The 14,056-nt window shown below is 47.8% G+C and overlaps 1 protein-coding gene across 1 annotated transcript in view; it reads left to right on the top strand.

Moving 5' to 3' along the window:
- The window catches only part of LOC123952617 (histone-arginine methyltransferase CARM1-like), a 287,622-nt gene that overhangs the window by 260,541 nt on the left and 13,025 nt on the right, over positions 1-14,056 (top strand). Inside the window, exons 8-11 of the mRNA XM_046021869.1 lie at positions 621-702; positions 1,895-1,980; positions 4,475-4,564; positions 6,454-6,591. Coding sequence (XP_045877825.1) covers positions 621-702; positions 1,895-1,980; positions 4,475-4,564; positions 6,454-6,591 — 396 coding nt within the window. The remainder of the gene's footprint in view (positions 1-620; positions 703-1,894; positions 1,981-4,474; positions 4,565-6,453; positions 6,592-14,056) is intronic.

The following is a 14,056-nucleotide window of genomic DNA, read 5'->3' as shown; positions in this document are numbered from 1 at the left end:
CGGCTTCGCATCTGGCCCCCAGCAGGCAGGAAGTGAGGGTTAGACCGTTGCGGGTTCTGTGCTCCGAATGTCACTGACCCCAGGTGTGAGAAGAACCATGTGCCATGGACTGTGATGAGCAGGCTCCAGGTCACACAGGACCGTGGCTCTTGGCCACCACAGCCAATGCCATCAGGAAGTCGCAGGCCTGTAGCTAGGAGAACTGAAAAGAGAAATCTATTTCCTGATTGGCAGGAACATGGAGGGATTTTGGAGATGGAAAGTCATGCTTGGGGCTGGAGCAAGCAGCCACCTTGGGGCGTGGAGTCAAGGGTGGGAAGGTGGGAACCCAGAGGCCTTCGTACCCACCGACAGCCTCCGTAAGCTTTCCACGGGTGTTGTCCTGCATCTCAGCCACCCCCCAGCCCACCGCAGGTCAAGTACAGGTCCGCAGAGTCACCAGAGAGCATTTCCTCCTCTGCCACTCGTTCTAGACCAGCTTCCCTCCACGGGTTCGCACACGTGCTCACGGCTACATTTGAGGACCTCTGAGGCAGCCTCCCGGCACGTCCCAGCTGTAAGGGCTAGGGGGCTCTGGCCAGGGTCATTGTGCATGTGATTCTCTGTGCTCCCTCTTTCAGGTACCAGCACTGCTTCTATGGGGTCAACCTGTCCAGCCTCCGGGGGGCTGCCGTGGACGAGTATTTCCGGCAGCCGATAGTAGTAAGTGGCTCTCATGGCAGGCTCTCCCCCACGTGTTTTTCTGGACTCGATCGCTCACTCGCTCCCGCACCTGGTGGGCGGCGTGCTGCCAGGCTCTGCGAAGCCGTCACCGAAGAGAAGAAAGAGCTCCTCGGAGCACTGTGTTCTCAAGTCTTCCCCCGTCATCTTCCAGTCAATTAAGAAAGTTCTCAGAGAATGATGCTGTCACAGCAAGGAGATTTTCTGACTGCCTCTCAATAAGTAACTTCTGATTCCCCCACCGCCCTGACTCATCCCATGTCCACGCTCAGCCCTCACATTCGTTCAATAATTCTTATCTTCCCATTGATTCTGGTGGCCCGAGGCCTAATAGAAGAGGCAGCCTTGTAAAATAAATAACTTAGAACAGGAGCATTGCTTTCAAACAGATCGGGGTTTCCATCGTTGTCCCCTCTAACTGTGTGACCTTGGACAGGAATAATTTGGCATTACCCCAAACTGGCTCAATTACTGGCCCTCGAGCCTGCAGAGCCCGGAGCTAGCGACCCACTGCTGGAGTTCGGGCCCAGCACCCGAATCTGATTTCTCTGTCCTGAAAGTTTATCTCCATTGCCTCGAATTTATCTCCGTTCCCAGACAGGGTCTCCCCTCCTCGTAGCAAGATGGCTTCAGGAACTCCTGCCTCAGATTTGTACAGCTCTGCAGTGCTGCAGGAGAGCCAGCTTTTCTCTAATAACTCGGGCTGAAGCCCCCGGATTAGTTTAGCTAGAGCCTGATTGTCCTCCCTCGGGGTGGGTTCCCGCCTGTGAAACCATCTTCAGGGGAAAAGTCATGCACTGACTGGCCAAGCTAGGGTCACCGGCCGTACTGGGCACTGAGGAAGGGCTGAGATTTTATGGCACTTCTTAGAATGTGGTGAAGGGATAAAGTCTGGATGGTTGCAAACACACCAAACACCTACTTCAGAAGCACTGGAGGACGGGATGACAGAACCTTAGCACTTAGGAAAAGCATGAAGCACACCACGCTTGCACAGTAAGCCTGGAATAAACGCTAGTCGTCATTATGGACCTTATTCTCATTAAGCTCATGCCTTCCAAATCCTAACTCTTGTTGACTTGAAATTTTGGGAGGAATTTTTTGCTGGGGTTCCGTTTATCCTGACAGAAAGATAATGTTTCTGCTTCTTCTGCCCCGCCCCCCGCCCCACCAGGACACATTCGACATCAGGATTTTGATGGCTCAGACGGTCAAATACACAGTCAACTTCATGGACGCCGAAGAGGCAGATCTCCACAGGTTTGTAAATACCAGTGTGGCTCTTGGCTTTTACAATCTCCACCTCGCTCATCCCCAGACTTTAGTGCAGGGGTTTGCCACGCACGCAGGGGAGAGACCGGAGGTGGCAGGCTCACCCGGAACGGTGCCGCGGTACTAGTCGCATTTTACTGCCAAACGAGGATGGTGAAGCTTCTTCCGTAGGATTGGTTTAAGAGTTGTGTGTGTTACATGAACAGTAATGGCTTGTGCTGATGCGGCCAGTCGGCGTTCCAAGCCCTTTACACATACTGACTCACTGTGTCCTCACAACAGTGCTCTGCAAACAGCGCCGTTGTGACCTCCGTCTTACAGAGGACAGGTGCGAGGCAGAGTGGACAGCAGGTTGTGCAAAGTCACAGAATGACGGAGGATGTGAGACCGTTCCAAAGGCTCCAGGGTCCGGGCTGCTGAAGTCCTCACCTGAGCCAGGAACATTCAAGAAGAAGAGCTGCAGCTTGCGGAGTGCTTGCCTGCCTGAGTGCTGTGCTAGGTGTTTCGCAGGCACGAGCTCGTTTTCCAAGACAGCACTCGGTAAACGTTCATGTTTGTCTTCTTCCCTCCACTGGAAGAGACTCTGAAATGAGAATGCATTCTGTGGATCATGATAGGAACCCGCCGGGCATGACCTGTAACTAGTATTTTGCCTTTTTCTCCTTGAGAAGATCGGTGTGCCAATATTGTTTTTTCCCAGGTATGTAGCTAAAGACCCAGCCAGGTTGTGATTTTGCCCGGGCTTCTGAGGAAGCGAGGGCCAGACTTTAGCAGGTGCCGCTGGGCAGCTCAGGCCATCATCTGGAGATCACAATGAGCGCTGGGTGCTGTCCTAGTCGGTGCAGCCTAGAACCGGCTGCCATCCTCGGAAACCACGTCCATGGCTTAGACCGCAGGAGTCCTTCTCCCCAATGCTGTTTGTGCACCGGGCGCAGCTGTGGCTCTGTGTGGCGTCACCCACCCTCGCCCACCAGCCTGCGTCCAGAGCGTCCCTCCTCACTTAGTCAAAAAGAAGGAGCGTGGCCACGTATGTCCTGGCAGTAAGAGCTTCTGCCTGGAAACAACACAGCTCACTTCTGTTCACGCTGACTTGCTCAGAGGCCATCATGTGCTGTGCCTGAGCCTGGCTGAGTGGGTCGGTGTCTTCCTGCCATGTGCTCTGCTCAAGGACTGGCATTTGGGAGCAACTCTGGTGACTCCCATAGGCCCAGACAAAATTGGCTTCCGTCAGCTTTAGGTGCTACTCAGGGCCACCTCCTGAGTCCGGGGAAGTTTGAGGTCTGTGTCGGCTTTCCGTTCTCCGTTTGCATGTGTGGTTTTGGCGGATGCTTACGGAGACCTCGCCAGGTACCAGATACAGTGCTGGTGCTTACACAGGCTTGGAAAGTAACTTCAGAAGTCTACACTTGAAGAGCTCAGTCTGCTTCGGGGAATGCCCCCCGCCCAAAGGAGGAAATAATGGCAGTGCAATACCAAACAACTCAGCGTGATCAGCACAATGGAAAACTCTAGAAACGCTCTGACTGCCGCAGGGTGAAAGAAGTTACGGCTTTGCAGGCACCGTACATGCAAAGAAGGTATGACCTCCTTTGAAAATCTTTAGAGCGCTCACTAACCAAGTCTCCCCTCCGCAAGGGACGAATTAGGTCATCTTTTAACTGTGAAACACTGTGAAGTTCACAGAGCGCTCTCCCATGTTATCCTCCCGCCCGACACGCACGAGAACCTCGCAACGGAAGTGGGAGGTTTTGTCACCCATTTACAGGTGACAAAACCGAGAGTCAGAGGACTTAAGTGACTTTCCAAGTTAGCATCTACCCTTTGTGTTCTCTTTTCCACGTTTCCTTCTGTTCCCACTCCTTCCACGTGTGGTAGAAACCATGGCCACGTCTGTGTGACGTTTGCTGTGGCCCCGTGGGAGGTTCAGTGGCCTCCCCGAAAAATAAGTGAACTGTGACAGGGCCTTTATAGCTGGATGCGGCCCCCTGTGATCTGCTTCATTTTTTAACGGCCGACCGGCCTTTCCCGTCTGAGCAGCAGCACGAGGGAGCTGCCTCGCTTGGCGCTCTGACGTCGGAAGGACAGGTGTCACCTGGGCCTCGTCCTCCTCTCCGGGGCTGACACCCCACTCTGGATGGGGCCCTCCCCCCGGGGAGTCCTGGGTTGCCCAGCGTGGTGATGGAATTCTTGCTGAATTTTGTCAAGAAGCCACACTGTCACTACATCAAAAATCAGTGATGTGCTGTATGGTGACGACCATAATATTAAAAAAAAAAAAAAAAGAAGGAGGAGGAGCCACATTGTCAAATGCGTAATCATGCCCAGAGAGAACCCTGCTTCCCAAGCCACAGTGCTTAAGAGAGAAAGAAAATAGTCTGGGAATGTTCCGGTTGATCGCTTGAATGTATCTCGTATGCCTGTCAACAGCAACAAAATAATTCCAAATGTTTCCGTGCTCTCTCTCCCTTTTCTTTCCTTGCAGAGTAGAAATCCCCTTTGTGTTTCAGCTGACGCAGTCTGGCCTCGTCCACGGCCTGGCGTTCTGGTTCGACGTGGCCTTTGTGGGATCTCTGTAGGTATCACCCCCTTCCACGCCCACTCGGGCCCCGTGCCGTTCCCCACTATGTGTGATCGTGACCCCAAGGTGTTCTAAAGTGAATTTCAACCACCATGATGCTCATTTCTCTAGGTTTCAAGAAAATAAAGCACTGATGCAAAACAGAACTTTGAGATTTTAGGGCCAAGTCGAAATGAGACTGTTTTCCGCAGTGTCTTTTCAGGCCTGGCTAAAATCCTGGGAAACCGCCGGAGACAAGTGGATTGGGATTTGAAGAAAGGACCGAGGGTCCGGGGTTTATCATACCTCTTGGTCTTTTCCAGAATAGGTGATGGGAAGGACCCCAGTTGCCCGCCTTGGCTTCTGTCTCACCATCCTGGTTACAGAACAGCCTGTGTCCAGGTGCATCCAGACTCAGACCTTCCCCCTCTCTGGTTCGCACCATCAGCTCCTCAGGCTAGAACCCTTCCTTAGTGACCAGGCGGGCATGGACGGCTGATGCTAACAGCCGCGGCAGGTGACATCTCCATCATGTACTCCTTCCCCCTCCTGAAAAGATCTGAAAGCCCAAGGGAAGAGAGGAGACAGACCACCTCCAAGTTGATTCTCAGTGTCTGGCATTCCTTGTCGGGGCTGCACCATCCCCGGACCCCCCCCCCACCCCAAATCTCTGCTCTCTTCCCAACTCCCCTGACTCCCTTGCCAGGCTTTCTCATGTTCTCTGATGAATGAAGACAGTTGCAGTGGGTCACCTGACCAGGCAAAAGGCAGACTTCTGTAGCACGCTCTCCTCTCCCCGTATAAAAGCATGCAGGCTCGTCATTGCATCTGCAGAGACAGAAGGGCTCGTGGGTCTATGATAAAGCTCAGGGAGCTTGGGGGGCTCAGCGGGGAAGGGATCCCTAGAAGCCTCGTCTGGGCTGACAATCAGAGAGAAAGAAAAGGATGTGTGAGTCATCCCTGCAGCACAGAAGCGTATTTGTCCAAGGGAATCCACACATCTATGTCTCCGACTTTCCCCCAGTGAATTTGTTCCTGCAGGAGCAAGGGAGATAAGCTAGACATGGCCCGCTCCAAGGGGAGAACTTCTTTGAAGTTGAATGCTTTATCCTGAAAAGCTTTCAAAAATTTGCATTCTACTCCAATATACTGAGTATATTTTGATCTAGAAGTGGTTTATGTTACTTAACAGCTGAATTTTGTCAGATATCCCCACAAAATCTTCAAGTCAAAATGGACCCTTCCTCCATCCAAGCCAGAGACACAGCCTGAGCCCAGGACAGGTGACCTTGGTGTTGGAGGTCCAGCCAGACGTTCCCACCTCTTCACATAAAAGGAAGAATGTCCATTTAAACATTTGCACACACATACACAGGCAGGAAGTCTGAGCTGGAAGGAATGTAGAGACCATCCGCCCAGGAGCTTTTCTGGATTCTAGAAGCCTCATCAGGTTCTCTGAACAGGTTGGCATGAGACAGTTAAGAGACCAGCTCCAGACTCCTCACTCTGACAAATGCTTTTCAAACAAATCATTTCCCAGCTGAACTCTGTTACTTGTTGGGCTTCTAGTGAACTTTGATTCAGAAGTACAGATTGATAGAGTGGCCAAGTGCACGGCTTTGAACCTGGCTCTCCAGCTGTCCTCTGTGTGGCATTGGACAAGTCCATTAACTTCTCTGGGCTGACCTCATTGAGTTGTTGTAAAGACTTAGGGGCATAATATACACAAAGCTCTTGGTCCAGTGCCCAGCTCATGGCAATGACCTAAACTGAGCTATCCTTATCTTCAAAGAATTCCATGAGTCAAAAACCCTGGAAAACCAACTCTCAACCCAAGTCCCCAGGGCAGCCCATTAAATCTGAGCCTGGAATGTAAATGTCTTCACTCTTTTCTTGCCCCACAGGGTAACTGTTTGGCTGTCAACAGCCCCAACTGAGCCTCTGACCCACTGGTATCAGGTGCGGTGCCTTCTTCACACTCCTCTCTTTGCCAAAGAAGGAGAGACCCTCTCGGGGAAAGTGCTGCTTGTAGCCAATAGACGGTAAGCAGGAGCGTCCCGACGGGAGACCATCTCTGTGTGCTGCTCACTGATGGGGAAGAGGATGCAGGAGGTGGGAGCCTTTCCAGCACCTAGAAGTGTGCACGGCATGGTTTACAAAAGCCTGGCTGACTTTGCCAGGTGTGCTCAGCTGTGGGGCTCAGGGCGGCAGGGATGGGGAGCTTGGGCTAACTCAAGGGCAGCGTTCTCCAGCTGACTGCAGAGGAAGGAAGGGCATCCATCTGCTCATGGGAGCGCTTACCAAAGGCTTAAATTATCAAGTGCTTTAAATCCCACATCAGCTTCCTGGCCTTCCTTGCAGCTAGCCACACACCCCCAAATTTAGCGCAGCAACATTGATCTGTACCCAGAGGGACAAGCACGGCAGGGCCGGTGTACCGTGTCAGCCAGGACTGGCGGCTTCCCTCTGGTAATGGGTTTCATGAGGCCTTGGCAGCGATTAGTTTGATTTATCTCATTTTTTAAATGCTCTATTTTCTTTCACCTTGCTGGAGCTTCTCCTGGGTGAATCAGAGGAGAAAGTATATAGCAGAGTGGTTCAAAGACTCTCTGGATCTTAAGGGTACTCACAGGTCGTCTCCCTCCACTTCCTTCCCTCCCTCCCACTCCCGCTTTCTTGGGCTTGTGCTTGAATACTCCTGTGACGGAGAGCTCACCACTTCACATACCAACCCTTCTGTTTCTGAAGTCTTGATTTCTTCCGTTACAAAAACCTAACGCATTCACATGTACATTCAAAACTACAAGAGCGTCCAGAGCCCATACACACTGCCACCCCTCACACCAGGCCCCAGATGTGACCCTGTGCTCCATAGCCTTTCAGGCGATTTTCTGTGCATATACTAACCAAGAATTTTTGTGGGGTTTTTATTGTTGTTTTACAAGAAGACTAAACTAACAGTCTCCAATTCACATTTTTACTTAGCAGTGAGTCCTGGATCTGTGCAGACAGGTTGTTTTGTCATTTTACTAGATGCATCAGAGATGGACATATGACATGTCTTTTTTTTTTTTTTTTTTTTTTAAAGATTTTATTTATTTATTTGACAGAGAGAGATCACAAGTAGGCAGAGAGGCAGGCAGAGAGAGTGAGAGGGAAGCAGGCTCCCCACCGAGCAGAGAGCCCGATGCGGGACTCAATCCCAGGACCCCGAGATCATGACCCGAGCCGAAGGCAGCGGCTTAAACCACTGAGCCACCCAGGCGCCCCATGACATGTCTTTTTTTAAGTTGCTGAGTTTTTTGGGTTTTTTTTTGGCCATTGCAAAAAACTCTACACTAAATACCCTTGAACGGAAAGATTGTACAGTGGCAAGAATATTTCTACGTGAGATCCCTAGAAGTGGAAATGCTAGATCAGAGGTTATGTGTATGTTGCGCACTGATAAATACTGCTTTTCTCAGTGGTTGCGCCAACTTCCACTCACACTGCAGTGGACAGCCTTGTGCGTTCCTGCACTTCTTTCCCTGCACTGCCCGTTACTGGTCTCTGTGGTTTTTGCCAGTCTTAGAGACCCAAAAATCACTTTTTAAAAGTTGCATCTGGTTATTTGGTTTCTATGTCTTTAACTACTACTGAGGTTAAGTAACTTTTCATACGGTCTTTGGCTATCAATGTCATGTACTTTAGACATCTCTGATGATTACAAAATGACTCTTGCTGTCGATCCAATCTACCACTTTCTATTAATTGTACTCATTTATCTTACTTCCGCTTCTGAGGACTGTTCCAACCTCCCAGTGGAGGCTGTTTAACTATTTGGAGAGTTCTTCCAAAATCATCCCAGTCTTCCTGCCTTTTGGCTAACATCTTCAACTCCTCACTCCTATAAGAGTGATTTTTAAATTGTTTGAAATTTTAAGTTCTCCCCTCTGGTAATGAATCCAGTTTGTGGAACGTTTCCAGAAAGTAGTTTACAAGAGAGGCATTCCTGTGGCAGGAGAGTCATGGCAGTGTTCACGCGGTCTGTTTTCCTCACCTCACACTCTGTCCTGTTCAGTCCTGGCGCAGAGGCACCCTGCTTCCTGCAAATATGGCTGCCCAGCGCGCTCCAGGTGGGTCTGCCATGTCATCGTTCTAGACGCATCTTTGCCTGGGAGCCTGGCCTGCCCGAGTTTCTGCACAAGATGCTACAAACAAGGACTAAAACTTGTGCAGTTCAGAAAACGCTTCTTGTCTTCAGGGCCCGAGTTTTGGGGAGCACTCCCTGAGGACGGCTGCCCGGGGCTCTCTTGCTTCTCTTTGCACTTCTGTACTGTTTCCCCTATGACCTATGACTCATCTCAAGGGCTTTTGTGTCCGTCGTGCATATGCTAGAGTTGGTAGATTAGATCTTTCTCACGGTTGGACAGAAAATGAGGTCTGTGGTCTGCAGTGTCTTTCTATTCTCTTGTTTGGGGATGGCTTCCAGGAGAAAAATGGCAGAACACTGATTTTTACCATGTTTACCCTGAAAGTTACCACTTTCTTCCTGAATCTTCATAAGCCATCTATGTAATGACCAGTTCTACAGGGGGAAGAAAAAAAAAAGGCTCAGGAGTAGGAGCCCACATCAGCCTGGAGTTTGGACTTGCCTTTTCTGCTTGATAAATTTTTGCTTTCAAATATTTATATGTTAACATACTGTAGGGTGTAATTAGGTGAGTGAATTTATTTTTTTTTAAAGATTTTATTTATTTATTTGACAGAGAGAGATCACAGGTAGATAGAGAGGCAGGCAGAGAGAGAGAGAGGGAAGCAGGCTCCCTGCCGAGCAGAGAGCCCGATGCGGGACTCGATCCCAGGACCTGAGATCATGACCTGAGCCGAAGGCAGCGGCTTAACCCACTGAGCCACCCAGGCGCCCCTAGGTGAGTGAATTTAAACCATCTTATGTTTCATTACTTTTTCTAACGTATCTTGGGTTTCATCCTCATCAGTCATATTTTCCTACCGTCCTATCCTTTGTTCCCCTAGTCGGGAAGAAAGAAGCAAACCATTCACCTCCCACACCTGTGTCGTGACTCCCAGGCTTCTCCAGCCCTCCATCCCTTTCCCAAAATACCGATGTTATATTGCTAGCATTTGCCTTTATGTGAGCATTCCAAAAAGAAGGCCCGAGTCTCACTCTATGGCGTATCCCTCCTCACGTAACACTTCAGAAGTTCAGCAGTGATGTGGAATGACCACTTGAATGAAGAAGTCATAGCTGATGATCCTTCTCTTAGTAAGAATTTTGTCGGCACAGCTGAAAGAAGACGCTAAGATATTATGGACCCACGATGCTTTGCAGCAGGATGAAAGGGAGGGGGTGGGAGGGAGGATGTTCTTCATATTAGACCAGCACCCAGGTGTAGTGAGAGAGGCCAGCTTTGGGTGCATCCTGGTTTTGTCCAGTCTCCTCTGCCCCTGCTGGTGCTTGAGTGATATTGAGCAAGTTAATGAATTTCTCTAGGCGCAATTTTTAGTAATTGTGTCATCAGGCTTGGTAGGTATTAGAGAAAACATAGTTTAGTCACCAATACACAGTAGATCCACAGAAAATCTTAGCTCCATTTTCTCCTGCCTTATTCCCTTTCTTCTTCTCATTGTATCCCATCCGAGTGTTCGCTTTAACATTCTTCTCTTCCTTGGTGTTTTCTACGAACCTCTGCACTTCCTGAATGTCAGCGCTTTGACACTCTTTTCAGTAAGGTGCTACATGTTGGTCCTGCCTTTGGGGAGGAGAGCCCCCTTCCCTGCTGTCAAACAGTCTTTATAAACCCTGGCCTCCTGGGAGAATGTGTGCAGCCACACAGGCGTGACCGTGACTGCCCTTTTCTCCCCAGCCAGGGCCATTTATGATTGTGTCATTAGCATTTTATTTTCCACCGACCCCCATCCTTCTGGAGCTCTCATTCATTTTGGTGCTTGGGACAGTCAAACAGAACTCACAGTACTTGGAAACTTTATGGAATTTATATTCCTCCGGTTTGTAGAAGTGGCATCCATGAAGCTTTTTGGTCACGTGCACCTATGAGTAAAAGCATTTTATGTATGTGTCCTCCAAGTATACTACCATTTATCTTTTAATTACGTGAGTCTACTACAGTAATAATAGAAAACATAAGACAAAGTGCTTGATATAGAGATCTATGCATATATATGGATGTATATACATTTATATACTACAGACACACATGCATAGACATGTCTCTGTGTATATATACACATAGAAATTTATGTAGTGTGTATCTTAAAAGATACAAAAATAGAAATAAAAAGAATGAATGGAAAAAAATATATACGTAGGCTGATTTTGGGTCTAGCTCTGCAACTTTACCTTGGGCCAACATTTTTTGGAACAGAACTTAAAACTTTCGGATCCCTCTGAGGGATCCAAACTCAGGTTTGCCAGGGAATTTGGTTTACAGGGAGTTTAATGAGCTTTGTTTTCGGAACTAGAAGAAATGCTGACCAGAGGGCTTGGGAGGCTCCGAGTGCTTCCCCTAACGGTCATTACTGAACTTGCTCCAGCTGGCACTCAGCTTCACTTGGCCCAAATACCTATGTATTCGGACCGCTGCATCAGAAGGAACTGTAGGGGATGCTCTTGTGCCCGATTAAGGGCAGTGAAGTAATAGTATTTGCAGACGCCCTTTTGCACAATGTTTCTTTGTTCTTCAGTGGTCCTCAGAATCTTCTAGCTCGGGCCTTTGGTCCGTTACATGCTTGGTGTCTCCTTGGTCGCGTTGGTCCCCATAGTCAGACTCTTACTGAACCATCCCACCTTAGCAAAACCTGACAACTAGGTGAGCCTAACACATACCTTAACCGTTAGCTGGGGATTAGAATCCAGCATTTACCTAGTGAATTCCTAGTGCTCAGGAGGTGTTAGGTGAACAACTGTATTGGCTTCTGAGGACTGGCAAAATTCAAAATAAGAGCTTCACATTTTGTTCCGTACCCCAGTATACCATGCTCCTCCTCCTCCCTGGGGCACGCTCAGTCCGACCCTGCTGAAGAACACTGGGGTGGAGTCTATGCCAGTGAAGTTCTAGCTAACGTCCTTCAACATCAGTAAACCCTCGGTGGCTTGGGCCATTTTCTCCCCAAGCTTCCACTACTTCTGTTTCTCCACCCCCTTATATTTTTTTTTTGACAGCTCTCTCCATCTTTACTTTTATATATATTTAAAATTGTTTTTATTAACATATAATATATTATTTGCCCCAGGGGTACAGGTCTGTGAATCATCGGGCTTACACATTTCACGGCACTCACCATAGCCCATACCCTCCCCAATGTCCATAACCCAACCACCCTATCCCTACTCCCCCCCCCCCAGTAACCCTCAGTTTGCTCTGTGAGATTAAGAGTGTGCTATGATTTGTCTCCCTCCCGACCCCATCTTGTTTCATTTTTACCTTCTTTACCTCCCAACCCCCTACCCTGCCTCTCAAATTCCTCATATCCGAGAGATAATATGATAATTGTCTTTCTCTGATTGACTTATTTCACTCAGTGTAATACCCTCTAGTACCATCCACGTCATTGCAAATGATTTGGCAAAAGATTGCAAAAGATTTCATTTCTTTGGATGGCTGCATCGTATTCCATTGTATATATACACCACATCTTCTTTATCCATTCATCTGTTGATGGACATCTAGGTTCTTTCCATAGTTTGGCTGTTGTGGACATTGCTGCTTATAAACATTCAGGTGCATTGTGCCCCTTCAGATCACTACATTAGTATCTTTAGGGTAAATACCCAGTAGTGCGATTGCTGGGTCATAGGGTAGCTCTATTTTTATTTATTTATTTATTTATTTTTTGAGGAACCTCCACACTGTTTTCCAGAGTGGCTGCACCAGCTTGCATTCCCACAAACAGTTTAGGAGGGTTCCCCATTCTCTACATCCTCACCAACATCTGTTGTTTCCTGACTTGTTAATTTTAGCTGTTCTGACTGGCATGAGGTGGTATCTAATTGTGGTTTCGATTTGTATTTCCCTGATGCCCAGTGATGTCGAGCCCTTTTTCATGCGTCTGTTGGCCGTTTGGATGTCTTCTTTTAGAAATGTCTGTTCATGTCCTCTGCCCATTTCTTTTTTTTTTTTTTTTTTAAGATTTTTTATTTATTTATTTGACAGAGAGAGAGATCACAAGTAGGCAGAGAGGCAGGCAGAGAGAGAGGAAAGCAGGCTGCTTGCTGAGCAGAGAGCCCGATGTGGGGCTCGATCCCAGGATCCTGGGATCATGACCTGAGCTGAAGACAGAGGCTTTAACCCTCTGAGCCACCCAGGCGCCCCTCCTCTGCCCATTTCTTGATTGGATTCTTTGTTCTTTGGGTGTTGAGTTTGTGAAGTTCTTTATAGATTTTGGATACTAGCCCTTTATCTGAAATGTCATTTGTGAATATCTTCTCCCATTCTTTCAGTTGTCTTTTGGTTTTGTTGACTGTTTCCTTTGCAGTGAAAAAGCTTTTTATCTTAATGAAGTCCCAGTAGTTCGTTCTGCCCTTGCTACCCTTGCCCTTGGTGATGTTCCTAGGAAGAAGTTGCTATGGCTGAGGTCAAAAAGGTTGCTGCCTGTGTTCTCCTCAAGGATATTGATGGATTCCTTTCTCACATTGAGGTCTTTCCTCCATTTTGAGTCTATTTTTGTGTGTGGTGTAAGGAAAGGGTCCAGTTTCATTTTTCTGCATGTGGCTATACAATTTTCCCAACACCATTTGTTGAAGAGATTGTCTTTTTTTTCCATTGGATAGTCTTTCCTGCTTTCTCAAAGATTAGTTGACCATAGAGTTGAGGATCCATTTTTGGGCTCTCTATTCTGTTCTATTCTATGTGTTTGTTTTTGTGCCAGTACCATACTGTCATGATGATGACAGCTTTGTAATAGAGCTTGAAGTCCGGAATGGTGATGCCACCAGCTTTGGTTTTGTTTTCCAATATTCCTCTGGCTATTCGGGATCTTTTCTGATTCCATATAAATTTTAGGATTATTTGTTCCAGCTCTGTGAAAAAAGTTAATGGTAGTTTGATAGGGATTGCACTGAATGTATAGATTGCTCTAGGTAGCACAGACATTTTAACAATATTTGTTTTTCCAATCCACGAGCCGGGAACATTTTCCATTTCTTTGTGTCTTCCTCAATTTCTTTCATGAGTACTTCCTAGTTTTCTGAGTATAGGTTCTTTGTCTCTTTGGTTAGGTTCTTTTGCTAGGTATCTTATGGTTTTGGGTGCAATTTGGGTGCAATTGTAAATGGGATAGATTCCTTAATTTCTCTTTCTTCTGTCTTGCTGTTGATATATGGAAGTGCAACTGATTTCTGAGCACTGATTTTATATCCTGACACTTTACTGAATTCCTGTATGAGTTCTAGCAGTTTTGGAGTGGAGTTTTTTGGGTTTTTCACATAAAGAATCATATCATCTGCAAAGAGAGAGTTTGACTTCTTCTTTGTCAATTTGGTTGTCT

The sequence above is a fragment of the Meles meles genome, chromosome 11 (assembly GCF_922984935.1).
Source record: "Meles meles chromosome 11, mMelMel3.1 paternal haplotype, whole genome shotgun sequence".
In the NCBI taxonomy this organism is placed as follows: Eukaryota; Metazoa; Chordata; class Mammalia; order Carnivora; family Mustelidae; genus Meles; species Meles meles.
The sequence above is the reverse complement of the archived record's forward strand: the minus strand, read 5'-3'. Positions and strand labels throughout refer to the sequence as shown.